The sequence below is a fragment of the Oncorhynchus masou genome, chromosome 25, assembly GCF_036934945.1.
Source record: "Oncorhynchus masou masou isolate Uvic2021 chromosome 25, UVic_Omas_1.1, whole genome shotgun sequence".
Lineage (NCBI taxonomy): Eukaryota > Metazoa > Chordata > Actinopteri > Salmoniformes > Salmonidae > Oncorhynchus > Oncorhynchus masou.
In genome coordinates this window covers 15904674-15931089 of record NC_088236.1, presented here as the reverse complement: position 1 = coordinate 15931089, position 26416 = coordinate 15904674, and the positions used below count along the sequence as shown (strand labels likewise).

General features: G+C 45.4%; 1 protein-coding gene across 1 annotated transcript in view; it reads right to left on the bottom strand.

The window, feature by feature from the left end:
* The window catches only part of LOC135513820 (growth hormone receptor-like), a 79419-nt gene that overhangs the window by 40757 nt on the left and 12246 nt on the right, over positions 1–26416 (bottom strand). Inside the window, 1 exon segment of the mRNA XM_064936768.1 lies at positions 4340–4456. Coding sequence (XP_064792840.1) covers positions 4340–4436 — 97 coding nt within the window. The 5' untranslated portion in view covers positions 4437–4456.

Genomic DNA, 26416 nt, shown 5'->3' with positions numbered 1-26416 from the left:
TCTCTGCTTAACTTGGCTGTATCGTTGGGCCCTGTCTCTACTTAACTTGGCTGTATCATTGGGCCCTGCCTCTCCTTAACTTGGCTGTATCGTTGGGTCCTTTTCTCTCATTAACTTGGCTGTATCGTTGGGCCCTGCCTCTACTTAATTTGGCTGTATTTTTGGGTCCTTTTCTCTCCTTAACTTGGCTGTATCATTGGGCCCTGTCTCTACTTAACTTGGCCAAGCCCTGCTACAAACCGTAAACACAACCCAGTACTGCTTTTTGTAGGGCTCAGACTGAGAGCTCTGAAATTGTAGTGTGTGTGTGTGTGTGTGGGGGGGGGGGGGCAAGGCGTACCAAACGCTGTGCAGTCACCGCTTGTTTCTGCCTGCATGGCTAAATAGCAAGAGCCTCAAAATCAGCACAACAGGATCAATAGGTACACAGGGTCCAGACAGTCAGACGCACGCACATAGGCACACACTCACACACTAATCACCCTGGTCTGGCCCTAAACACAGGGAGCGTCTCCAAAAGCATATTTTCTACTTGTTATGCGGTCTGCCCACTGGTGAAAAAACATGTAGCTAAAGATTTCTAGGAAGGCCCAACAGAACTTGCATCTCAGAGGCACATCTGGTAAATATATGTAAAGGGTAGATATACTAAAACAGGTTGGGGTAGAAACTATGACGGAACTAGAGACACGCTGAGAGTTTCAGGGGCGTTTAGATAGAAGCGTGGTAGAGGAAATAGTGGAGTGAATAAGAGAGGAGAGAGAATGAGAGAGGCAGAGAGAGGCGGAGAAAGGAGGAAGATGTTTCACCGTTGTTGAGGAAGACTGGGCCAGTTCCAAATCACATACACATGGTTAGCAGATGTTAATGCGAGTGTAGCGAAATGCTTGTGCTTCTACTTCCGACAGTACAGTAATATCTAAAAGTAATCTAACACTTCTGGGCTGAATGAGAATATGTGCATATAAATATATGGATGAGCGATGGCCGAGCGGCATAGGCAAGATGCAATAGATGGTATAAAATATAGTATATACATATGATATGAGTAATGTAAGATATGTAAACATTATTAAAGTGGCATTATTTAAAGTGACTAGTGATCCATTTATTAACGTGGCCAATGATTGGGTCTCAATGCAGGCAGCAGCCTCTCTGAGTTAGTGATTGCTGTTTTAACAGTCTGATGGCCTTGAGGTAGAAGCTGTTTTTCAGTCTCTCAGTCCCAGCTTTGATGCACCTGTACTGACCTCGCCTTCTGGATGTTAGCGGTATGAACAGAAAGTTGCTCGGGTGGTTGCTGTCCTTGATGATCTTTTTGGCCTTCCTGTGACGTTGAGTGCTGTAGGTGTACTGGAGGGCAGGTAGTTTGCTCCCGGTGATGCGTTGTGCAGACCTCACCACCCTCTGGAGAGCGTTGTGGTTAAGGGCGGTACAGTTGCCGTACCAGGCTGTGATACAGCCCGACAGGATGGTCTCAACTGTGCATCTGTAAAAGTTTGTCAGGGTTTTGGGTGACAAGCCAAATTTCTTCAGCCTCCTGAGGTTGAAGAGGCGCTGTTGCACCTTCTTCACCACACTGTCTGTGTGGGTGGACCATTTAGGTTTGTCTGTGAGGTGTACGCCGAGGAACTTAAAACTTCTCTACTGCTGTCCCTTAGATGTGGATGGGGGGGGTGCTCCCTCTGCTGTTTCCTGAAGTCCACAATCATCTCCTTAGCACTGCCTTCATTGACAACCAATCAAATAAACACGGAACTCTGTGGTTCCCGGAGACTGCTCAGCGTCTGACTACATCCCAAATGACACCCTATTCCCCATAGGGCTCTGTTCAAAAGTAGTGCACTTCATAGGGAATAAGGTGGAATTTTGGACGCATCATGATGGACAGTCGTTATCTAAATAGTTATCAGAAGTTTATGTAAACTGGAAGCGATAAGTGTTTGCAGCAGTTTTTGGGAACAGCCTATTGCCAGGTGAACTAAAGACCCCCGGGGAAAGACAGACACTAGAATCAAACTATTTGTGTATAATTTTAGCTACCCACAATTCAGTAACACATATCACAAACACAAAACCAGAGAAAGCTCACTAATAAAAACTAATTTAGTAGGCATTATTATTGTCATTGCTTTTTTATTTAGCCAACTTTTGAAATTATTAAAATGATATGTTCTACATGCTTTTGTCACCTGTATGAACCTTATTGACACCCACTCTGACCTTCTAGAAGTCCAGGAACAAAGTGAGGCTTAGTTTCAGAGAGGAGAGGCCACACCACCCAGATGTTAATGTGAGAGAGGGGTGAGGCCACACCACCCAGGTGTTAATGTGAGAGGAGCGAGGCCACACCACCCAGATGTTAATGTGAGAGAGGGGAGAGGCCACACCACCCAGGTATTCATGTGAGAGAGGGGAGAGGCCACACCACCCAGGTATTCATGTGAGAGAGGCCACACCACCCAGGTATTCATGTGAGAGACGAGCGAGGCCACACCACCCAGGTATTCATGTGAGAGAGGGGAGAGGCCACACCACCCAGGTATTCATGTGAGAGAGGGGAGAGGCCACACCACCCAGGTATTCATGTGAGAGACGAGCGAGGCAACACCACCCAGGTATTCATGTGAGTGAGGGGAGAGGCCACATCATCCAGGTATTCATGTGAGAGAGGGGAGAGGCAACACCACCCTGGTATTCATGTGAGAGGAGAGAGGCAACACCACCCAGGTATTCATGTGAGAGAGGGGAGAGGCCACACCACCCAGGTATTCATGTGAGAGAGGGGAGAGGCCACACCACCCAGGTATTCATGTGAGAGAGGGGAGAGGCAACACCACCCAGGTATTCATGTGAGAGAGGGGAGAGGCCACACCACCCAGGTATTCATGTGAGAGAGGGGAGAGGCCACACCACCCAGGTATTCATGTGAGAGAGGGGAGAGGCAACACCACCCAGGTATTCATGTGAGAGAGGGGAGAGGCCACACCACCCAGGTATTCATGTGAGAGAGGCCACACCACCCAGGTATTCATGTGAGAGAGGCCACACCACCCAGGTATTCATGTGAGAGAGGAGCGAGGCCACACCACCCGTGTTCCAACATTAAATCTTCACCAGCAGACCAACAGTGACCCATTACTTTTCCAGTTTAATCCATAAGGGAGTGCTCCAGGTTTATGCCCTTATAATCTATGGACCACTGAGCTCTGGGTAGAGGAGGAGGCGAGGGAGAGAGGATGAGGAGAAGATTGAGGACTCCCCATGGAGAGTGCTGTTAGACAGGGTCACAGAGAGATACATTATGTACTGGAGTCCTCCAGACCAAATTAAAAAACATTCCAGAGTAGTGGAGACAGGCTCATGGTAAGTGACAAAACATTCTAGATCACTCCATACAGATTGACCAAACATCATGTGAGGGAACAGTTTCTACAGTAGAGGTTGGCCCAGAGCTGTTCACTTTAACCCACTTACAATGGACAGAGTCCATTTGAGCAGCAGCCAGTGCATTGCAAGGACATCGCTCAACTCCGGGTCCAGCTATCTCTCTCTATAACGCCATGTTCTGAACTCAGAGACTCGGAGCATAGTTTCACAAATGATGTGGCAACAGAATATGGCCATGAATATGACATTCCTGAATTTTGGTCCCTTAGATTGCACCACTCAGGAGAGACACCATTTACATGGTTACTGGAGCAAAACAATTAGGGCTCCCTTCCCCATTTTCTTTACTCATGATATCTATAGCTTATTACGTTTTACATATTATTTGTCCTTTGTAGTAGTGGTTAATAAACGTGCAGTATATAAAATGCATGTTTTCCTTGGCTGTATGGAGGGAGCTGTGTTAGGTCAACATGTCACCCATCCTGTCTGCCTGTCCCTGGACTTTGTCACAGCCCAGTTCAATCTATTTACCTTCACTATTGATCTGGTGCAGTCGGACTGGCTGAAAAAGGAAAGGCTGCCGTTTGCTCAACCAACAACCTTTTCCCATGTGTGCAAACACAGGACTCTGCAACTGTTGTCTGATATAAGATTTGATAAGTGTAAATGCCCTGGACTGTGCAATATTGGATCGAACAAGAAAGGGCATCGGTTCACATGCTAAAGATTTGATACTAAAAAGAGCAATAGATCCGATTTAGAAAAAAAGGAGTATTGTGTTGTAAGATAGATGATTGTTGTCAGAGATAAATGTCAGTTACCGTAGGTGGAATCAGATACAGTAGGAGTGTCATACATTTCAACACATCACACTCTCTCTACAGTGCTGATAATCACATGACGAGACAAACGAGTGAGTGAAAAGGTGCGGGGTGTAGCAGTCTACCTGATGACGTCATAGAGCCAGGGTCCATCAGCGAGGATGATCTCACAGCAGACAGCAAACCCAGGAGGAAGAGGAGGAGGAAGGATGGAGCAGCCATGACAGGGGAGCTTTCCTTTGCTGGAGAGAGAGAAACAGACAATTGTCAGCGATGTTACCCAATGACATCCCTGTGTGAAATACTGAGCCAATATCTTCTTTACCCTGCACTCTCTTCCTTTCCCTACCCCCCCCCCCTCTCTCCACCCTTATCTGCCCTGCAAGCACAAACTGTGACTGACATTTATTTTCAGCTGGCCTATGTGAAACCTAACCCCGGACAGCACATAATTAACATCCAAGCAGCTACAGAGACGCTCCACACTACTGTGCACAAGGTACTGTATGTTGCCCAATGTGTTTGTAGTGTGTGTGCGTGCGCGTCCATAATATAAGAGGCACCGTATAACTTGTGTGCATATGAAATAGTTCCCTCAGAGGCTTTATGCATTGATTGTATGGCAGTCAGCCAGGTCACTGAGACATCAACAGAAATCTACAGAAGTGACAGTCTGGTGACTGACTGGAACATTATGCTCCATTCTCTTACACTGCCAGCTTGGGATATTTCATTTTATGCCTGCTATAGCGACAAGCAAAAATGTAAATGCAATACATTTTGTATTTCAAACGCACTCCAATGTATAATTAAGCTGACCTTCAATGGCCTATCCTTTGTGACTTAGCAAACGTCCATTCGATACCTTTACAGTTCCAGGTGGTCCCGTGCGGTGCCATCCTCCTAAAACTAAAATAGCAGTTCTCATGAAGGTGGCGTGGCAGTGACACAGCAACACTGACAAACTGTTGTGGTTCACCAAGGGGAACAGATTCTACATGTGGCATGTCCAGACCCTATATATAGGCCAACCTCTGTCTCTCTCCCTTTGTCTCCGTCTGTCTCCCCCTCTCCCCCCTCTCTTTCTGTTTCCCTGTCTCTATCACTCTCTCTCTCTTTCAAACATCTATTTAGAGCACTGCTTCCCAAATCTGACTGGATTGGGGTCAACTAGAAGTCTTCAGAACCTTCTGGTAACCCCTAAGTGGATATAACAGGTGTTTCTTGCCACAACCTTGTCCGAAGCTACCACCCAGAAGGGACTGACTGACTGGCTGGTCAAGAAGCCTTAGGGGAGACACTAGAGACTAATATTCCTACTGATACTAAAATCTCTATTTATCCAAGTGGGTTATTCATGACAGTATCCAATAACGACCTGGCCATGTTAGAAAAACGACCTGGCCATGTTAGAAAAACGACCTGGCCATGTTAGAAAAAACGACCTGGCCATGTTAGAAAAAACGACCTGGCCATGTTAGAAAAACAACCTGGCCATGTTAGAAAAACAACCTGGCCATGTTAGAAAAACAACCTGGCCATGTTAGAAAAACGACCAGGCCAAGTTTGAAAAACGACCTGGCCAAGTTAGAAAAACGACCTGGCCAAGTTAGAAAAACGACCTGGCCAAGTTAGAAAAACGACCTGGCCATGTTAGAAAAACGACCTGGCCATGTTAGAAAAACGACCTGGCCATGTTAGAAAAAAACGACCTGGCCAAGATGTGTTTTATGACAGAGCCACCTATGACAACAATGCAGAGACCGGCAGAACAGGAAGGACTAGAAATTCAAACCTATTGGACTGAAATAGACACTGTTGTGAAGACCTGAAGTATCAGCTTCAAGGCAAAGTAGGTTGAGAATGGGTTACATATATGCTACATTTGGTTTTGAATTGTTTTTATGTATTGTATGGCATTTGTGACAAGTATCAAATGTTATCCTACATATGATCTGTCCATTGAGAAGCATAGGAGCTCAATCATATATAACTGAGTGTCATATATACACTGAGTGTACAAAACATTAGGAACAGTGTGGTCCAAATATTGAGTTGCACCCCCTTTTGCCCTCAGGACAGTCTCAATTCGTCGGGGCATGGAAGCTCACACATATCTGTAATATAAACAAACCACTTCCTGAGAGTCAAAGCCCATCTGTTGCGTGTATGTTTACAGGCCAGGAGGCCAACATATACAAGGCAGGGATTCAAAAGTAAGGAATCTGGCAAGAGGAATACTTGTTTGGCCATAGAAAATGGTTCAGTCCAAAATCAATTACTTCTTTCCTTCCACTTACTTGTGCTCCCTCTTTCTCACCATCTACGTTTATCACCCTCTATTCCTTCTTCTCGCACCTCACACACCTCGGGGAACGCACTCCTCGCAGTCTGAAAAAGTGTTCTGAAAAGGTTTGGCTACTAGCTAGCTACCTTTTGAGTTAGGATCAAGGGTCTGATGTGCTGCTTGGTGTAGCAGCTAGCCTAGCTACCACTGTTAGCTGCCTATCAAGCCAGCTGGGTTTTCTTGAGGGTTTGAAAGTAGCCCGCGACGCAGTTAGCTCTTGTGGCTGGGAATGCAGATTGTCCCGGTCTTATGACTGTCTAGATCCCTGTAGCTGTTTCAGGACTATCCTGAAGCTGTGCGCCAGAAGAGAAAATAACTTCTCCCGGCCATGAAAGCAGCCAGAGCGCGTGGGGACATTGCTTACATTTGCTATGACAGGCTCATTGTCCACCCTCCCTCTCAAAATCCTGGAAGAGATGAGACAGCCAAGCCTATGGGTTTATAGTTTCAACCCCCCCGCACACACATCAACTGATTTGTTTGTTATTTTCCATATTATGTCTATCTCTGAGAAGTTACCCAGGAAAGGGATGAAAATAGCCCATTTTAATATATGTATTCTTACATGCTGACCACACCGCTCGCGTGCGAGTGTTGCAAAATAAATGTACACATACATGTTATTCAATCATTGCACCCACACTGCACACGCGCGTCTGTGAGCATCTGCGTGGCCAGGCGCTAATATAGTACTGGATTCTATTTGTGGCGCTCAACGCGCTGCAAGAACGGCCTCTCCCATATCCTCATTGTTTTTTAGGAGCATATACCCATGTGCCATCTCCTCATTGGTTTTTAGGAGCAGATACCCATGTGTATTTATTCTTCGAGGAGATGGCACAACGCAGAGGACTAAAGGTCAAGAGGGAATTAACGATCAATAGAAAGTGTTTTTTCTGTAATAGGGAATTATGATCAATGGAAATAGTTGTTTTTAAGGATTAAGGGTTCAGAGACATGGGAGGAATTTCAGTCCACAACTCATAGCTACATGTGGCAAGATCTCATTGGTCTGAACAGTCTATACCTTGAGCCTGACTATGGATACTTGTTATTTGGCCATTGGCCAATTTTATTGCCAGAAATTATAATTGGTCAACCACAGGCTAGGGTTGGTGGTTAAAAATTACATCATGTCTTTTGTTCTGTGGAGAATCATTGAGGACAGGGAAGAATGAACATCTACCATCTACTTCTCATCATAACAACTATGATTTGTTCTCTTTGAATAAACCTATTTTTCTCCCCCTGATTTGCTTTGGGGTCAGTGTTATTGATGAATAACAACTGCTAACAGTTTTCAGGAGCATATACCCAGGTGGGTGATTGAAAGATTAACTGAGGTCCACACTCCAGTCGGTGGTGGTAATCCACCTAAAGTTAGTTGCCAACCGCCATATAAAGTCCAAAATAAGAAGAAACCTGAAGGAAGGAGGAGAGATGACTAGAAACGAATTCAGGTCCCCAGTCCAGAGCTTTCGGCGACGGTCCCAAGTCCAGTGCTTCCAACCTCCTGCAACGGTCCACGGTCCGGAACCTCCTGCAATGGTCCACGGTCCGGAACCTCCAGCTCCAGGGCAGGAGCCTTCCTCTGCGCCGATGTTCAGTCCAGACATGGTGTCCAGTCCCGCTCCAAGGCCGGAGCCTTCCTCTGCGCCGATGTTCAGTCCAGGCACGGTGTCCAGTCCCGCTCCAAGGCCGGAGCCTTCCTCTGCGCCGATGTTCAGTCCAGACATGGTGTCCAGTCCCGCTCCAAGGCCGGAGCCTTCCTCTGCGCCGATGTTCAGTCCAGACACGGCGTCCAGTCCCGCTCCAAGGCCGGAGCCTTCCTCTGCGCCGATGTTCAGTCCAGACACGGCGTCCAGTCCCGCTCCAAGGCCGGAGCCTTCCTCTGCGCCGATGTTCAGTCCAGACACGGCGTCCAGTCCCGCTCCAAGGCCGGAGCCTTCCTCTGCGCCGATGTTCAGTCCAGACACGGCGTCCAGTCCCGCTCCAAGGCCGGAGCCTTCCTCTGCGCCGATGTTCAGTCCAGACACAGCGTCCAGTCCCGCTCCATGGTTGGACCCGTTGTCTGGGTGGGGGCAAAGTCCCAGCTGACTCAGGTAGCATCAGACTGACAACACGCTCATGCCTCAGACACCAACACAACTCTCTCATTTCTCTCTCCATCTTCTCTCAGATTGGCTCTGGTTCACTTCTCGGCCACGCCGACCACCCCGTGTGCTCCCCCCTAAAACAAAATCGGGGCTGTCTTTTGGGCTTTCTCTGTGGCCGCAAACACCGTCGTCGTCGCTCTCCTCCCTTCTCTCCTGCTTCCAAGGAAGGCTTTCGTGTCCTCCCATTATTTCCTCCCAAGTCCAGGATATCTTCTCATCAATGATCTCATCCCAAGCCCAGGATGTCTTCTCCTACTGAGCACGCTGCTTGTTCCTAGTGTGGTGAGATCTTCTGTCACGGTCGTCATAAGAACATTCGTACCAAAGCGCAGCGTGATATGGGTTCCACATATTATAATTTGTGAAACGCACAAAAAACAATAAAGAGCAAACAACACATGAAGCTATGGCGTGCTCACAGGCAACTAAACATAAACAAGATCCCACAAAACACAGTGGGGAAATGGCTGCCTAAATATGATCCCCAATCAGAGACAACGCCAAACAGCTGCATCTGATTGGGAACCATACCAGGCCAACATAGAAATAAACAACCTAGATTACCCACCCTAGTCACACCCCGACCAAACCAAAATAGAGAATAAAAAGTCTCTCTATGGTCAGGGCATGACACACACAGTATATACACAGTATATACATACACAGATATATATATATATATATATATATATATATACATACATACACAGATATATATATATAAAGTCGGAAGTTTACATACACTTAGGTTGGAGTCATTAAAACTCGTTCTTCAACCACTCCACAAATTTCCTGTCAACAAACTATAGTTTTGGCAAGTCGGTTAGGACATCTACTTTGTGCATGACACAAGTAATTTTTACAACAATTGTTTACAGACAGTAGTACGCAAGTATAAACAGCATGGGACCACGTAGCCTTCATACCGCTCAGGAAGGAGACGCGTTCTGTCTCCTAGAGATGAATGTACTTTGGTGCGAAAAGTACAAATAAATCCCAGAACAACAGCAAAGGACCTTGTGGAGATGCTTGAGGAAACATGTACAAAAGTATCTATATCCACAGTAAAACGAGTCCAATATCGACATAACCTGAAAGGCCGCTCTTCAAGGAAGAAACCACTGCACCAAAACTGCCATAAACTGCACATGGGGACAAAGATCGTACTTTTTGGAGAAATGTCCTCTGGTCTGATGAAACAAAAACAGAATTGTTTGGCCGTAATGACCATCGTTATGTTTGGAGAAAAAAGGGAGAGGCTTGCAAGCCGAAGAACACCATCCCAACCGTGAAGCACGGGGGTGGCAGCATCATGTTGTGGGGTTGCATTGCTGCAGGAGGGACTGGTGCACTTCACAAAATAGTTGGCATCATGAGGAAGGAAAATGATGTGGATATATTGAAGCAACATCAAGACATCAGTCAGGAAGTTAAAGCTTGGTTGCAAATGGGTCTTCCAAATGGACAATGACCCCAAGCATTCTTCTAAAGATGTGGCAAAATGTCAATTATATGCATAGTCGAGCATCTTTTCGTGACAAAATATCTTGTTTAAAATGGGAACGTTTTTTTATCCAAAAATGAAATACTGCCCCTAGAGTTCAAAGAGGTTAAGGACAACAAAGTCAAGGTATTGGAGTGGCCGTCACAAAGCCCTGACCTCAATCCCATAGAAAATTTGTGGGCAGAACTGAAAAAGCGAGTGCGAGCAAGAAGGCCTACAAACCTGATTCAGTTACACCAGCTCTGTCAGGAGTAAATGGGACAAAATTCACGCAACTTATTGTGGGAAGCTTGTGGAAGGCTACCTGAAACGTATGAACCAAGTTAGACAATTTAAAGGCAATGCTACCAAATACTAATTGAGTGTATGTAAACTTCTGACCCACTGTGAATGTGATGAAATAAATAAAAGCTGAAATAAATTATTCTCTCTACTATTATTCTGACATTTCACATTCTTAAAATAAAGCGGTGATCCTAACTGACCTAAAACAGGGAACTTTTACTCGGATTAAATGTCAGGAATTGTGAAAAATTGAGTTTAAATGTATTTGGCTAAGGTGTATGTAAACTTCCGACTTCGGAGGTCGAGAGCTGTGTGTCCTCTGAAACACAACCCAACCAAGCCATACTGCTTCTTGACACAATGCCCGCTTAAACCGGAAGTCAGCCACACCAATGTGTCGGAGGAAACACTGTACACCTGGTGACCGTGTCAGCCAAACCACCACAGAAGTCGCTAGAGCAAGATTGGACAAGGACATCCCTGCTGGCCAAACCCTCCCCTTACCCAGACGATGCTGGGCCAATTGTGTTCCTCCCCATGGGTCTCCCGGGCGTGGCCGGCTGCGACAGAGCCTGGACATGAACCAGGATCACTAGTGGCACAGTTAGCACTGCAATGTGTCTTAGACCACTGCACTACTCAGAAGGCCTGATTTGGGGAACTAAATCAACCTATCAGGGTATTTACAAATACTAGAGGAAAAAGATCATCCACACGTATTGATCAAATTTGTACTCATATTGTAGAACTTTGTCCTAAAGCTGTATCCATACCCATTGAATGCAGTGATCAAAATAGTGGAGTTCCAAAAGCTGGGCCTAAAATTGTATATGAGATCATACAAAATATTTTTCTGTGACTCTTATTTGGATAATGTTAAAAATATTTATTGGTCTGAGGTGATAAATAAGGAGCATACAAATGCTGCACTTTATGAATGTACGCATTTGCTTCTTCCAATTATTGATAAACATGCACGTGTTAAGAAACTGACTGTTTGAACTGTTACGGTTCCATGGATTGATGAGGAATTGAAAAGCTGTATGGATGAAAGAGATGGGGCAAAAGGAGTGGCTAATAAGTCTGGCTGCACATCTGACTGGCTGACTTACGCCAAATTGAGAAATGATGTGACTTAACTCAACAAAAAGGAAGAATAAACTGTATTATGAAGCCAAGATCAACGATATAAAGAATGATGGAAGTACTTTAAATAAAATTATGGACAGAAAGACATATTCAACTCCATCTTTCATCAAATCAGATGGCTTATTCATCACAAAACCATGATGTTGCCAATTATTTTTATGAGTAATTCATTGGCACAGCGGACAAGCTTAGGCAGGAAAAGCCAACAACGAACAATCATATTCATGCATAAAAAACGAATAATGAAAGAACAGCATTGTAAGTTTGAATTTTAACTATGGGAGAGTTGAAGTTAATGTCATAAATTACTAATGACAAACCTCCTGGCATTGACAAGTTAGATGGAAAGCTACTGAGGATGATAGCTGACTATGTCATATATTTAATCGGAGTCTAGATGAAGGTGTTTGTCCTCAGGCCTGGAGGGAAGCCAAAGTCATTCCGCTACCCAAGAGTGGTAAAGCAGCCTTTACTGGTTCTAACAGCAGACCTATCAGCTTGTTGCCATCTCTTAGCAAACTGTTGGGAAGGGCACTCAACATGTACTGCACTGACACAAATGACTGATGATTGGTTGAAAGAAAGTGATAATAAGAAGAATGTGGGAGCTGTACTGATAGATTTAGTGCAGCCTTTGGTATTATTGCCCGTGACCTTTTGTTGAGATAATGCACACTACCGTTCAAAAGTTTAGTGTCACTTAGAATTTTTATTTTTTTTACTAGGCAAGTCAGTTAAGAAACAGTGGGTACAGTGGGTTAACTGCCTGTTCAGGGGCAAAGCGACAGATTTGTACCTTGTCAGCTTGGGGATTTGAACTTGCAACCTTTTGATTACTAGTCCAACGCTCTAACCACTAGGCTACCCTGCTGCCCCAAAAGTCCTTGTTTACCATGAAAATATACATGAAATGAGTTGAAAAATGAATAGGAAATATAGTAAAGACGTTGACAAGGTTATAAATAATTATTTTTAATTGAAATAATAGTGTCCTTCAAATTTTGCTTTCGTCAAAGAATCCTCCATTTGCAGCCTTTCAGACCTTTGGCATTCAAATTGTCAATTTGTTGAGGTCATCTGAAGAGATTTCACCCCATGCTTCCTGAAGCACCTCCCACAAGTTGGATTGGCTTGATGGGCACTTCTTATGTACCATATTGTCAAGATGCTCCCACAACAGCTCAATAGGGTTGAGATCCGGTGACTGTGTTGGCCACTCCATTATAGACAGAATACAGGCTGACTGCTTCTTCCCTAAATAGTTATTGCATAGTTTGGAGATGTGATTTGGGTCATTGTCTTGTTGTTGGAGGGGGGAAAAAAATCAGCCGTTTCCAGCAACAAAAGTAATTTACAACATTAACAACGTCTACACTGTATTTCTGATCAATTTGAGGTTATTTTAAAAATGGACAAAAACAATACCTTTTCTTTCAAAAAAACAAGGACAATTCTAAGTGACCCCAAACTTTTGAAAGATTTTTCAACCTTCATCTAATATAACTCAGAGGGTTTTGTTTAATGGAAGCCTCTCTAATGTCAAACTAATAGGGTGTGGTGTACCGCAGGGCAGCTCTCTAGACCCGCTACTCTTTTCTATTTTTACCAATGATCTGCCACTGGCATTAAACAAAGCCTGTGTGTCCATGTATGTTGATGATTCAATTATATAAACTCAGCAAAAAAAAGGTCCTCTCACAGTCAACTGCGTTTATTTTCAGCAAACTTAATATGTGTAAATATGTGTATGAACATAACAAGATTCAACAACAGACATAAACTGAACAAGTTCCAAAAACATGTGACTAACAGAAATGGAACAATGTGTCCCTGAACAAAGGGGGGGTCAAAAGTAACCATATCTGGTGTGGCCACCAGCTGTATTAAGTACTGCAGTGCATTTCCTCCTCATGGACTGCACAGATTTGCCAGTTCATTCTGTGAGATGTTACCCCACTCTTCCACCAAGGCACCTGCACGTAACCGGACATTTCTGGGGAGAATGGCCCTAGCCCTCACCCTCCGATCCAACAGGTCCCAGACGTGCCCAATGGGATTGAGATCCGGGCTCTTCACTGGTCATGGCAGAACACTGACATTCCTGTCTTGCAGGAAATCACACACAGAACGAGCATTATGGCTGGTGGCAATGTCAAGCTGGACCATCACCCCTGGTGAGACAAAAATGTGACTCGTCAGAGAAGAGCACTTTTTGACAGTCCTGTCTGGTCCAGCGCCGGTGGGCTTGTGCCCATAGGTGACGTTGTTGCTGGTGATGTCTGGTGAGGACCTGCCTTACAACAGGCCTACAAGCCCTCAGTCTAGCCTATCTCAGCCTATTGCGGACAGTCTGAGCACTGGTGGAGGGATTGTCCGTTCCTGGTGTAACTCGGGCAGTTCTTGTTGCCATGTACCTGTCCCGCAGGTTTAATGTTCGGATGTACCCGATCCTGTGTAGGTGTTGTTACACGTGGTCTGCACTGCGAGGACGACAAGCTGTCTGTCCAGTCTCCCTGTAGTGCTGTCTTAGGCGTCTCACAGTACGGACATTGCAATTTTTTGCCTTCTTGCAGCATGCCTAAGGCAAGTTCACGAGGATGAGCAGGGACCCTGGGAATCTTTCTTTTGGTGTTTTTCAGAGTCAGTAGAAGTGCCTCTTTATTGTCCTAAGTTTTCATAACTGTGACCTTCATTGCCTACCGTCTGTAAGCTGTTAGTGTCTTAACGACAAATCCAGAGGTGCATGTTCATTAATTGTTCATGGTTCAATGAACAAGCATGGGAAACAGTGTTTTAACTAGACGTCACCCTATTATGATTTTTCAACGCCGATACCGATTATTGGAGGACCAAAAAATCGTCACATATTGTTATGGGAGCAAAGCAGGAGATGAGAAGCAGGTACGGGGAGTAAAGGTTTATTAGCTGATGGACATGAAATGGAACAGGAACAGCGTCTGGACAGGAACACATAACAAACACAATACGGAACAATGCGGACACTGGGAACACAACCAAGGAACAGACAGGGGGTAATCAACAAAGTGAAGGAGTCCAGGTGCCCTCGAGCGCCAGGGAGGAGGAGCAGGAGCAGACATGACACTGATACCGATTACTCGGACGATTTATATATATATATATACTGTATATATAATTACAACAATACTGAATGAACACTTATATTAACTTAATATAATACATAAATAAAAATTCATTTAGTCTCAAATAAATAATAAAACATGTTCAATTTGGTTTAAATAATGCAAACACACAGTGTTGAAGAAGAAAGTAAAAGTGAAATATGTGCCATGTAAAAAAGCTAACGTTTAAGTTCCTTGCTCAGAACATGAGAACATATGAAAGCTAGTGGTTCCTTTTAACATGAGTCTTCAATATCCCCAGTTAAGAAGTTTTAGGTTGTAGTTATTATAGGAATTATAGGACTATTTCTCTCTATACTGTCAGGACACGGTTTCGAACCTGGGTCTCCGGAGTGAGAAAGAGTCACTTAACCAACTGAGCCACGAATAGTCGGCGGAACCCAGAAGATGAGGCAGACACAGCAGTACTTAAGACGGTGTATTTAATAAAGAAAAAATCCTTAAATACAAAAAATGGCAAATCCAAAAGGTGGTAGGAAAAGCACAAAAAGGCCTCAAAAGAAACTCACAAAAAATAAACAAAAACAAAAAACAGAATACCACAAGAGCGTCACCCGGAATCGACAAGAGTACACAGAACACTAGGGCAGGGTGCTAACATACAAACACAGAGCACAGAACTGAGGGAAACTAAGGGTTTAAATACAATTAGAGGAAACGAGGCACAGGTGCAAATAATAATGGGGATCAAGGGAAAAACATAAGGACAAAAAGCACAATGGGGGCATCTACTGACCAAAACCCGGAACAACCCTGGCCAAATCCTGACATATACCAGTTGTATTTCATATACCTGTGACTATTGGATGTTCTTATAGGCACTATAGTATTGCCAGCCAAACCTCGGGAGTTGATAGGCTTGAAGTCATGAACAGCGTTGTGCTTCAAGCATTGTGAAGAGCTGTTTGCAAACACAGGAAAGTGCTGGATGAATGAATGCTTACGAGCCTGCTGCTGCCTACCACCGCTCAGTCAGACTGCTCTATCAAATATCAAATCATAGACTTAATTATAATATAATAAACGCACAGAAATACGAGCCTTAGGTTATTAATATGGTCAAATCCAGAAACTATCATTTCGAAAACAAAACGTTTATTCTTTCAGTGAAATACAGAACCGTTCCGTATTTTATCAAACGAGTATAAATATTGCTGTTCCATTGCATAACCTTCAATGTTATGTCATAATTATGTAAAATTCTGGCAAATTAATTACAGTCTTTGTTTGGAAGAAATGGTCATCACACAGTTCACAACGACCCAGGTGGCCCAAACTGCTGCATTTACCCTGACTCTACTTGCACAGAACGCAAGAGAAGTGACACAATTTCCCAAGTTAATATTGCCTGCTAACATTAATTTATTTTAACTAAATATGTAGGTTTAAAACAATATACTTGTGTATTGATTTTAAGAAAGGCATTGATGTTCATGGTTAGGTACATTGGTGCAATGACAGTGCTTTATTCGCAAATGTGCTTGTTAAATCCTCACCCGTTTGGCGAAGTAGGTGTGATTCGAGGATAAATTAACAGGCACAACATTGATTATTCGCAACGCAGGACAAGCTAGTTAAACTAGTAATATCATCAACCATGTGTAGTTAACTAGTGATTATGTTAAGATTGATTGTTTTTTATAAGATATGTTTAATGCTAGCTAGCAACTTACCTTGGCTCCTTGCTGCACTCGCATAACAGGTGGTCAGCCTGCCACACAGTCTCCTCGTGGAGTGCAATGTAATGGGCCATAATCGGCATCCAAAAATGCAGATTACCGATTGTTATGAAAACTTGAAATCAGCCCTAATTAATCGGCCATGTCGATTAATCGGTCAACCTCTATTTTAAACCCTTTACAATGAAGATCTGTGAAGTTATTTGGATATTTAGGAATTATCTTTAAAAGACAGGATCCTTTTTTTGCTGAGTTTACGTGTCAGCAACCAGAGCTAATGAAGTCACTGAAACCCTTAACAAGGAGTTGTAGTCAGTAACTGTTCCTGAACATTTCTAAAATGAAGAGCGCTGTATTTGGTACAAATCATTCCCTAAACTCTAGACCTAAGCTGAATCTTGTAATGAATAGTGTGGCTGTTGAACAAGCTGATGAGACTAAATGACTTGGTGTTACCTTAGACTGTAAACTTTCATGGTCAAAACATATAGATTCAATGGTTGTAAAGATGGGGAGATGTCTGTCCATAACAAAGAGATGCTCTGCTTTTTTGACACCACACTCCATAAAGCAAGTCCTACGGGCTCTAGTTTTGTCTCACCTTGATTATTGTACAGTCATGTGGCCAAGCACTGCAAAGAAAGAAATACAGTTGAAGTCAGGAGTTTACCTTAGCCAAATACATTTAAACTCAGTTTTTCACAATTCCTGATATTTAATCCTAATTGAAATTCCCTGTCTTAGGTCAGTTAGGATCACCACTTATTTTAAGAATGTGAAATGTCAGAATGATAGTAGCTTTAGATAATTATTTCTTTCAGCTTTTATTTCTTTCATCACATTCCCAGTGGGTCAGAAGTTTACATACACTCAATTCGTATTTGGTAGCATTGCCTTGAATTTTTTTAACTTGGGTCAAACGTTCCGGGTAGCCTTCCACAAGCTTCCCACAAGAAATTGGGTGACTTTTGGCCCATTACTCCTGACAGAGCTGGCGTAACTGAGTCAGGTTTGTAGGCCTCTTTGCTCGCACACACTTTTTCAGTTCTGCCCACAAAATGTCTATAGGATGGAGGTCAGGGCATTGCGACAGCAACTCTAATACCTTGACTTTGTTGTCCTTAAGCCATTTTGCCACAACTTTGGAAGTATGCTTGGGGTCATTGTCCATTTGGAAGACCCATTTGCAACCAAGCTTTAACTTCCTGACTGATGTCTTAGATGTTGCTTTAATATAGCCACATAATTTTCATCACCAATGATGCCATCTATTTTGTGAAGTGCACCAGTCCCTCCTGCAGCAATGCACCCCCACAACATGATGCTGCCACTCCCGTGCTTCACGGTTGGGATGGTGTTCTCCGGCTTGCAAGCCTCCCTCTTTTTCCTCCAAACATAACGACGGTCATTATAGCCAAACAATTCTATTTTTGTTTCACCAGACCAGAGGACATTTCTCCAAAAAGTACGATCTTTGTCCCCATGTGCAGTTGCAAACCGTATTCTGGCTTTTTTTATGGCGGTTTTGGAGCAGTGGCTTCTTCCTTGCTGAGCGGCCTTTCAGGTTATGTCGATATAGGACTCGTTTTACTGTCGATATAGATACTTTTGTACCTGTTTCCTCCAGCATCTTCACAAGGTCCTTTGCTGTTGTTCTGGGATTTGCACTTTTCGCACCAAAGTACATTCAACTCTAGGAGACAGAACGCGTCTCCTTCCTGAGTGCTATGATGGCTGTGTGGTCCCATGGTGTTTATACTTGCGTACTATTCTTTGTACAGATGAACGTGGTACCTTCAGACATTTGGAAACTGCTCCCAAGGATGAACCAGACTTGTGGAGGTCTACAATTTTTTTCTGAGGTCTTGGCTGATTTCTTTTAATTTTCCCATGGTGTCAAGCAAAGAGGCACTGAGTTTGAAGGTAGGCCTTGAAATACATCCACAGATACACCTCCAATTGACTCAAATGATGTCAATTAGCCTATCAGAAGCTTCTAAAGCCATGACATCATTTTCTGGAATTTTCCAAGCTATTTTAAAGGCACAGTCAACTTAGTGCATGTAAACTTCTGACCCACTGGAATTGTGATACAGTGAATTATAAGTGAAATAATATGTCTGTAAACAATTGTTGGAAAAATGACTTGAGTCATGCACTAAGTAGATGTTCTAACCAACTTGACAAAGCTATAGTTTGTTATCAAGGAATTTGTGGAGTGGTTGAAAAACAAGTTTTAATGATTCCAACCTAAGTGTATGCAAACTTCCGACTTCAACTGTAGTTAAGCTGCAGCTGGCCTTGGACAGAGCGGCACGTCTTGCTCTTCATTGTAATCAGAAGGATAATATAAATACTATGCTGCCAGTCTCTTGGCTAAGAGTTGAGGAGAGACTGACTGCATCACTGCTTCTTTTCATAGGAAACATTAATGTGCTGAAAATTCTGCCTCCCTCTCGCTCCAACCCCCTACTCTAGCATGTAGCCCCATTCTAATTGACCATCAATCTTCACTTCTTTCCCTTTCCTCTAGATTCTGCTGTTTAACCTCTCGCTCCAACCCCCTACTCTAGCATGTAGCCCCATTCTAATTGACCATCAATCTTCACTTCTTTCCCTTTCCTCTAGATTCTGCTGTTTAACCTCTCGCTCAATTCTCTAACAAACAAGACCAGACAGCTTACTCTACTCCATAATCTTTGAGTTTCTGCTCTGCGCTTTTAGAAAAAAGTCTGTCCCCATTAGAGGTCAACCGATTAATCTGAATGGCCGATTGATTAGGGCCGATTTCAAGTTTTCATAACAATCGGAAATCGGTATTTTTGGGCACCGGTTTCCTATTTTTTCATTATTTTTAATACCTTTATTTAACTAGGCAAGTCAGTTAAGAACACATTCTTATTTTCAATGACAGCCTAGGAACGGTGGGTTAACTGCCTTGTTCAGGGGCAGAACGACAGATTTTCACCTTGTCAGCTCAGGGGATCCAATCTTGCAACCGTCCAACGCTCTAACCACTCCACGAGGAGCCTGCCTGTTACGCGAATGCAGTAGAAGCCAAGGTAAATTGCTAGCTAGCATTAAACTTATCTGATAAAAAAGCAATCAATCATAATCCCTAGTCATTACTACTAATCCAGTTCAGCAGGCAATATTAACCAGGTGAAATTGTGTCATTTCTCTTGCGTTCATTGCACGCAGAGTCAGGGTATATGCAGCAGTTTGGGCCGCCTGGCTCTTTGCGAACTAATTTGCCAGAATTTTACGTAATTATGACATAACATTGAAGGTTGTGAAATGTAACAAGAATATTTAGACTTAGGGATGCCACCCGTTAGATGAAATACCGAACGGTTCCGTATTTCACTGAAATAATAAACGTTTTGTTTTCGAAATGATAGTTTCCGGATTCGACCATATTAATGACCAAAGGCTCTTATTTCTGTGTGTTATTATGTTATACTTCAGTCTGATTTGGTAGAGCAGTCTGACTGAGCAGCAGCAGGCTCGTAATCATTCATTCAAACAGCACTTTCGTGCGTTTTGCAGCAGCTCATCACAAGCACAGCGCTGTTTATGACTTCAAGCCTATCAGCCCAATGGCTGGCGTAACCAATGTGAAATGGCTAGCTAGTTAGCTGGGTGTGCGCTAATACCGTTTCAAACGTCACTCGCTTTTAGATTTGGAGTAGTTATTCCCCTTGCGCTCCAAGGGCCGTGGGTTTTGTGGAGCGATGGGTAACGCTTCTTCAAGTGTGGCTGTTGTCGATGTGTTCCTGGTTTGAGCCCAGGTAGGGGCGAGGAGGGGGACGGAAGCTATACTGTTACACTGGCAATACTATAGTGCCTGTACGAACATCCAATAGTCAAAGGTATATGAAATACAAATGGTATAGAGACAAATAGTCCTATAAATACTATATTAATTTCAACCTAAAACCTCTTACCTTGGAATATTGAAGTCTCATGTTAAGAGGAACCACCAACTTTCATATGTTCTCATGTTCTGAGCAAGGAAGTTAAATGTTAGCTTTTTTACAAGGCACATATTTTACATGGCACACATTTTTACATATACATGGCACATATTGCATATTGGTACATATTACTTTCTTCTCCAACACTTTGTTTTTGCATTATTTAAACCAAATTGAACATGTTTCATTATTTATTTGAGGCTAAATGGATTTTTTTGATGTATTATATTAAGTTAAAATAATTGTTAATTCAGTATTGTTGTAATTGTCATTATAACAAATTTAAAAATGTAAAAAAAAATCGTCAGATTAATCGGTATTGGCTTTTTTGGGCCTCCAATAATTGGTATCGGTATCGGCGTTGAAAAATCATAATCGGTCGACCTCTAGTTCCCATAGGAGAACCTACGGGACTGCAGGCACACTCTGAATCCATCTAAAACACACTGCTACTGTTCTGAGGATCAACCCCTAACTCTCACTAAGAACCAACCAAACTCCTGCCAGAGATACATGACTACATCTTCCTGACGAAATGCTTTGGGTAGCCTTGGTATTGTACTGCGCAGCAATAGGAGCTAATGATGTCATAATGTACAACCTATTAAGATCTAAATCTATAACTTTATTAACACCATAATCAAATCAACCAAACAGCATCATACTTTGTTGTCCGTAACATAGGCAAAGGGGTATGGATGGTTAGCCAACATCAAATCAGGCCGAAAGGTAGAATTGCTTGAAGGCCCTACCTGAACTGAAATCCCAATGGAAGTTCTTTCCATTTATTGATTGGGGCTTTCATCCAGTCAGTTAGTCTAAGTGGAGAATTGTTTTCATGTTTTGCCTTTGTTGCAATGTCTTTAGTGTTGTGAGCAGAACGTGTAGAATTAGAGGGTTGGAAGTCTATGGATCTGAGGCCTCTCTAATCTCCTGTCTATCTGTGTTCTGTCCTGCTCAGGTTCTTGTTCTATGGAGGCCCTCATTGAAGTGTTGTTATTCTTACCAGGGGTAACAGGGTTCGGCAGCTAACACTCATCAGACTAGCCTCGATCTAATTCCTATCTCGTTCCCTCTCCTCCACTCCCCCCCTCTCTCGTTCTCTCCCCTCCCCTCTCTCTCTCGCCCCAACTCTCTCTCTCTCTCGTTCCCCCCCTCTCTCGTTCTCTCCCCTCCCCCCTCTCTCTCGCCCCAACTCTCTCTCTCTCTCGTTCCCCCCCTCTCTCGTTCTCTCCTCCCCTCTCTCTCCCTCAACTCTCTCTCTCTTCCCCCCCTCTCTCCCTCTCCCCCCCCTCTCTCGCCCCAACTCTCTCTCTCTCTCTCGTTCCCCCCTCTCTCGTTCTCACTCACCCCAACCTCTCTCTCTCTCGTTCTCCCTCACCCCCCCTCTCTAGTTCTCTCTTCCAAAACTCTCTTGTCCCTACCTCTCTCTCGTTCTCTCCTCCCTCTCTCTCTCATCCCTCTCTCTCGTGTTCTCTCTCCTCCCTCTCTCTCTCGTTCTCTCTCCTCCCTCTCTCTCTCGTTCTCTCTCCTCCCTCTCTCTCTCGTGTTCTCTCTCCTCCCTCTCTCTCGTTCTCTCTCCTCCCTCTCTCTCCTCCCTCTCTCTCGTTCTCTCTCCTCCCTCTCTCTCTCGTTCTCTCTCCTCCCTCTCTCTCTCGTTCTCTCTCCTCCCTCTCTCTCTCGTTCTCTCTCCTCCCTCTCTCTCGTTCTCTCTCCTCCCTCTCTCTCTCGTTCTCTCTCCTCCCTCTCTCTCTCTCGTTCTTCTTCCCCCCTCTTGTTCTCTCCACGCCACCTCTCTCGTTCTCTCCTCCCCACCTCTCGTCCCCCTCTCTCATGTTCTCTCCCACCCCCCCTCTCTCGTTCTCTTCCACCCCTTCTCTCTCATTCTCTCCCACCCCCCCTCTCTCATTCTCTCCCACCCCCCTTTCTCTTGTTCTCTCCCACCCCCCACTCTCGTTCTACTTGCCACCTATCTCTTCGCCAACTCTCTCGTTCTCATCCCATCGTCCTCTCCCACCCACCCTCTCGTTCTCTCCCCCGCTTGTTCTCCCGCATCCCCCTCTCTCTCGTTCTCCCTCACCCCCCTCTCGTTCTCCCTCCCCCCGCTCTCTTGTTCTCCCTTGCTCCCCTCTCTCTTTGTTCTCCCTTGCCCCCCTCTCTCTCTTGTTCTCCCTTGCCCCCCCCTCTCTCTCTTGTTCTCCCTCCCACCCCTCTTGTCTCCCTCACCCCCTTCAATCTCCCTCACCCCCTGTCTCACTCTCTCTCATTCTCACTCACCCCCGCCTCACCCCCATGTCTCACTCCTCTCTCATTCTCCCTCAACCCCCACCTCTCTCGTTCTCCTTCACCCCCTTCTCTCGTTTTCCCTCACACCCCTCTCTCGTTCTCCCCCACCCCCCATCTCTCTCGTTCTCTCTCACCCTCCTCTTTCGTTCTCTCCTATCCACCTTTCTCCTCTCCTCCCCACCTCTAGTCCCCACCTCTTGTTCTCTCCACCTCACCTCTCTCTCGTTCTCCCTCAACCCTCCTCTCTCTCTCCCCTTGTCTCTCGTTCTCTCTCACCCCCCCCCCTCTCATTCTCTCACCCTCCCTCTCTCGTTCTCTCACCACCCTTTCTCGGTCTCTCACCCTCAATCTCTCTCATTCTTGTTCTCCCTCACTCCCCCCTCAATCGTTCCCTCACCCCCCCTCGTTCCCTCACTCCCCTTTCTCGTTCTCACCCCCCTCTCGTTCTCTCACCCCCTCTCGTTCTCCCTCACCCCCCTCTCTCGTTCTCCCTCACCCCCTCTCTCGTTCTTCTCTCCTCCTCTCCCCCTCTCGTTCTCTCCTCCTCTCCTCCCCCCCCCTCGTTCTCTCTCACCCCCCTCACGTTCTCTCATCCCCCTCTCGTTCTCTCCCACCCCCACTCTCTTGTTCTCTCCCACCCCACCTCTCTCGTTCTCTCCCCCCACCTCTCTAGTCCTCTCCCTCCCCCCACCTCGTTCTCTCCCTCCCCCGCCTCTTGTTCTCTCCCTCCACTCATCTCTCTCGTTCTCCCCTCCTCTCATTCTCCCCTCTCCCCCCTCGCTCTCGTTTTTTCTCCTCTACCCACTCGCTCTCGTTTTCACCTCTACCTCCTCGCTCTCATTCTCTCCTCGCCCCATCTTGTTCTCTCCCACCCCCCACGCTCTCATTCTCTCCTCTCCCCCCCCAACCTCTCGTTCTCCTCGCCATCTCTCCTCGCGCCCTCTCCCCCTTCTCTAGTGCCCTCCTCATTTTCACTAGCGCCCTCCCTCTCTCCTCACACCCTCTCCCCCTTCTCGCGCCCTCCCCCCCTTCTCTCGCGCCCTCCCCCTTCGCTCGCGCCCTCCCCCTCTCCTCCGCCCTCCCCCTTCTCCTCACGCTCTCGCCCCTCCCCCTCTCTCCGCGCCCTCCCCCTCTCTCGCGCCCTCCCCCTCTCCACGCCCCCCCCCCCTTCTCTCGCGCCCTCCCCCTTCTCTCGCGCCCTCCCCCTTCTCTCGCGCCCTCCCCTTCCCCTCACGCCCCGACCTCCCCCTCCTCTCCTCGCGCCCCCTCCCCCTCCCTCACCCCCTCTTCCTCCTCCCCTCTTCCTCCTCCCTCACCCCCTCTTCCTCCTCCCTCACCCCCCTTCCTCCTCTCTCACACCCCTCTTCCTACTCTCTCATTCCCCCCTCTCTCCTCCTTCTTCCTCTCTCTCCTTCTTCCTCTCTCAACGCCCTCTCATCTCTCGCCACCCCTATCCCCTTCTCCTCTCTCGCCCCCCCTCTCTCAGTTCACTTGAACCCTCTTATTGAGCCACCGAGGAAAATACTCAGAGGAATGCGCTGAACAGTGTGCGTGTGTTTGCGTGCGAGTGCAAGGTTTCTTTGAGAGCCTGACATGGATCACTTGGCTCTCCAGCTCGTCTCTCCTATCTAAGTGTGTGTGTGTGTGTGTGTGTGTGTGTGTGTGTGTGTGTGGCCTGCTGGTTCTTCCTCTGTAGAATGATGTTGACACATCATCAAGGGTCAAGAGTCCACTCAATCATCACAACATGGAGACATCCCTCCAAGAGTGTATGAGGGTGATCTCATTCTCACCTTTGTGTGCTACCTATAATCTGCATCCAACCGGCATAAATTCTCACCACCAACTTCAAGACATCATAAAGAGAGAACTTTTGAAATGAAAGTAATACAGCACTTTTTTTCTTCACGTTGCCAAATGAAGCCCTTGGTTCTAGATTGAAGCGGTGCTATAACTTTTTGATTACAGGCTCAAAATGGAAACTCTTCAGTCTATTCTTCTTCTGAGAAATGAAAGCTTTCTCATGTGAGAAATTGTCAAGAAGATCTCATACAACGCTGTGTACTACTCCCTCCACAGAACAGCACATTCTGGCTCTAAACAGAATAGAAAGAGTGAGAGGCCCTGGTAAACAACTGAGCAAGAGGACAAGTACATTAGTGTTTTTTGAATGGGATATATACATATATATATATATATATATATATAAAAAACACACATACTGTTTCCCGTGTGTGTGTGTGTATACGTATATATATATATATTATATACGCACATACACACAGGAAACACGGTGTGTGTATGTATGCATGCATGTATGTTGTCACGCCCTGACCTTAGAGATCCTTTTTATGTCTCTATTTGGTTTGGTCAGGGTGTGATTTGGGTATTCTATGTTCTATTATTTGTATTTCTATGTTTTGGCCAGGTAGGGTTCTCAATCAGGGACAGCTGTCTATCGTTGTCTCGGATTGAGAACCACACTTAGGTAGCCCTTTTCCCACCTGTCTTTGTGGGAGGTTGACTTTTGTTTATGGCACATAGCCTGTAGCTTCACAGTTGTTTTCTCTGCGTCATTTTTTATAATAAAAGAAAATGTACGCTCAACACGCTGCACCTTAGTCCACTTCCTTCAACAACCGTGACATATGTACGTACGCACAGTACCAGTCAACAGTTGACACACCTACTCATTCAAGGTTTTTCTTTATTTTATTATTTTCTACATTGTAGAATAAGTGAGACATCAAAACTATGAAATAAAACATATGGAACCATGTAGAAACCAAAAAAGGTTTGGCCAATAGGCTTGGAGCCTCTTCGGATTGTGATGCGGCTAAAATTCTGACAGTCAATCTAGAAGCTACTGAACCAAGATGCAAAGTATAAGGTTCGCCATTGCCCCCACCAATTGCAAAAGTTTGCAAATAGTTCTTTTCATCAGTAAGTTAAAAACTTGAGCAAACACGTGTCCTACAGATGTGGCAATGGTTAGAACACATTGGTGTGTGTGTGAACCACATAGGCAGGAATGTTCTCTTCAGTCTAGGGGTGTGAACGTTTAAACAAAGTTGGGATCCTTAACATTTTCTAGACGATAGGCTATAAAGGCCTGGGGAAAGTTGTGTAATTTAACTAAAACCAGAGAGGAAGAGGCAAAACAAGACATTGCAAGATGCATATTACCAAGACATTGGCGCACGGTCCTGCCTGCCCATCCTCTCCCTCCCTCCCTCAGGCTGGCCTGCCTGCCCCTCCTCTCCCTCCCTCCCTCGCTCAGGCTGTCCTGCCTGCCCCTCCTCTCCCTCCCTCCCTCCCTCCCTCCCTCGGGCTGTCCTGCCTGCCCCTCCTCTCCCTCCCGCTGGCCAGCCTGCCCCTCCTCTCCCTCCCGCTGGCCGGCCTGCCCCTCCTCTCCCTTCCGCTGGCCGGCCTGCCCCTCCTCTCCCTCCCTCCCTCCCTCGCTCAGGCTGTCCTGCCTCTCCCTCCCTCCCTCGCTCAGGCTGTCCTGCATGCCCCTCCTCTCCCTCCCTCCCTCCCTCCCTCCCTCGTGCTGGCCGGCCTGACCCTCCTCTCAAATCAATTTAAGGGGCTTTTATTGGCATGGGAAACACATGTTAACATTGCCAAGGCAAGTGAAGTAGACAATAAACAATAAAAA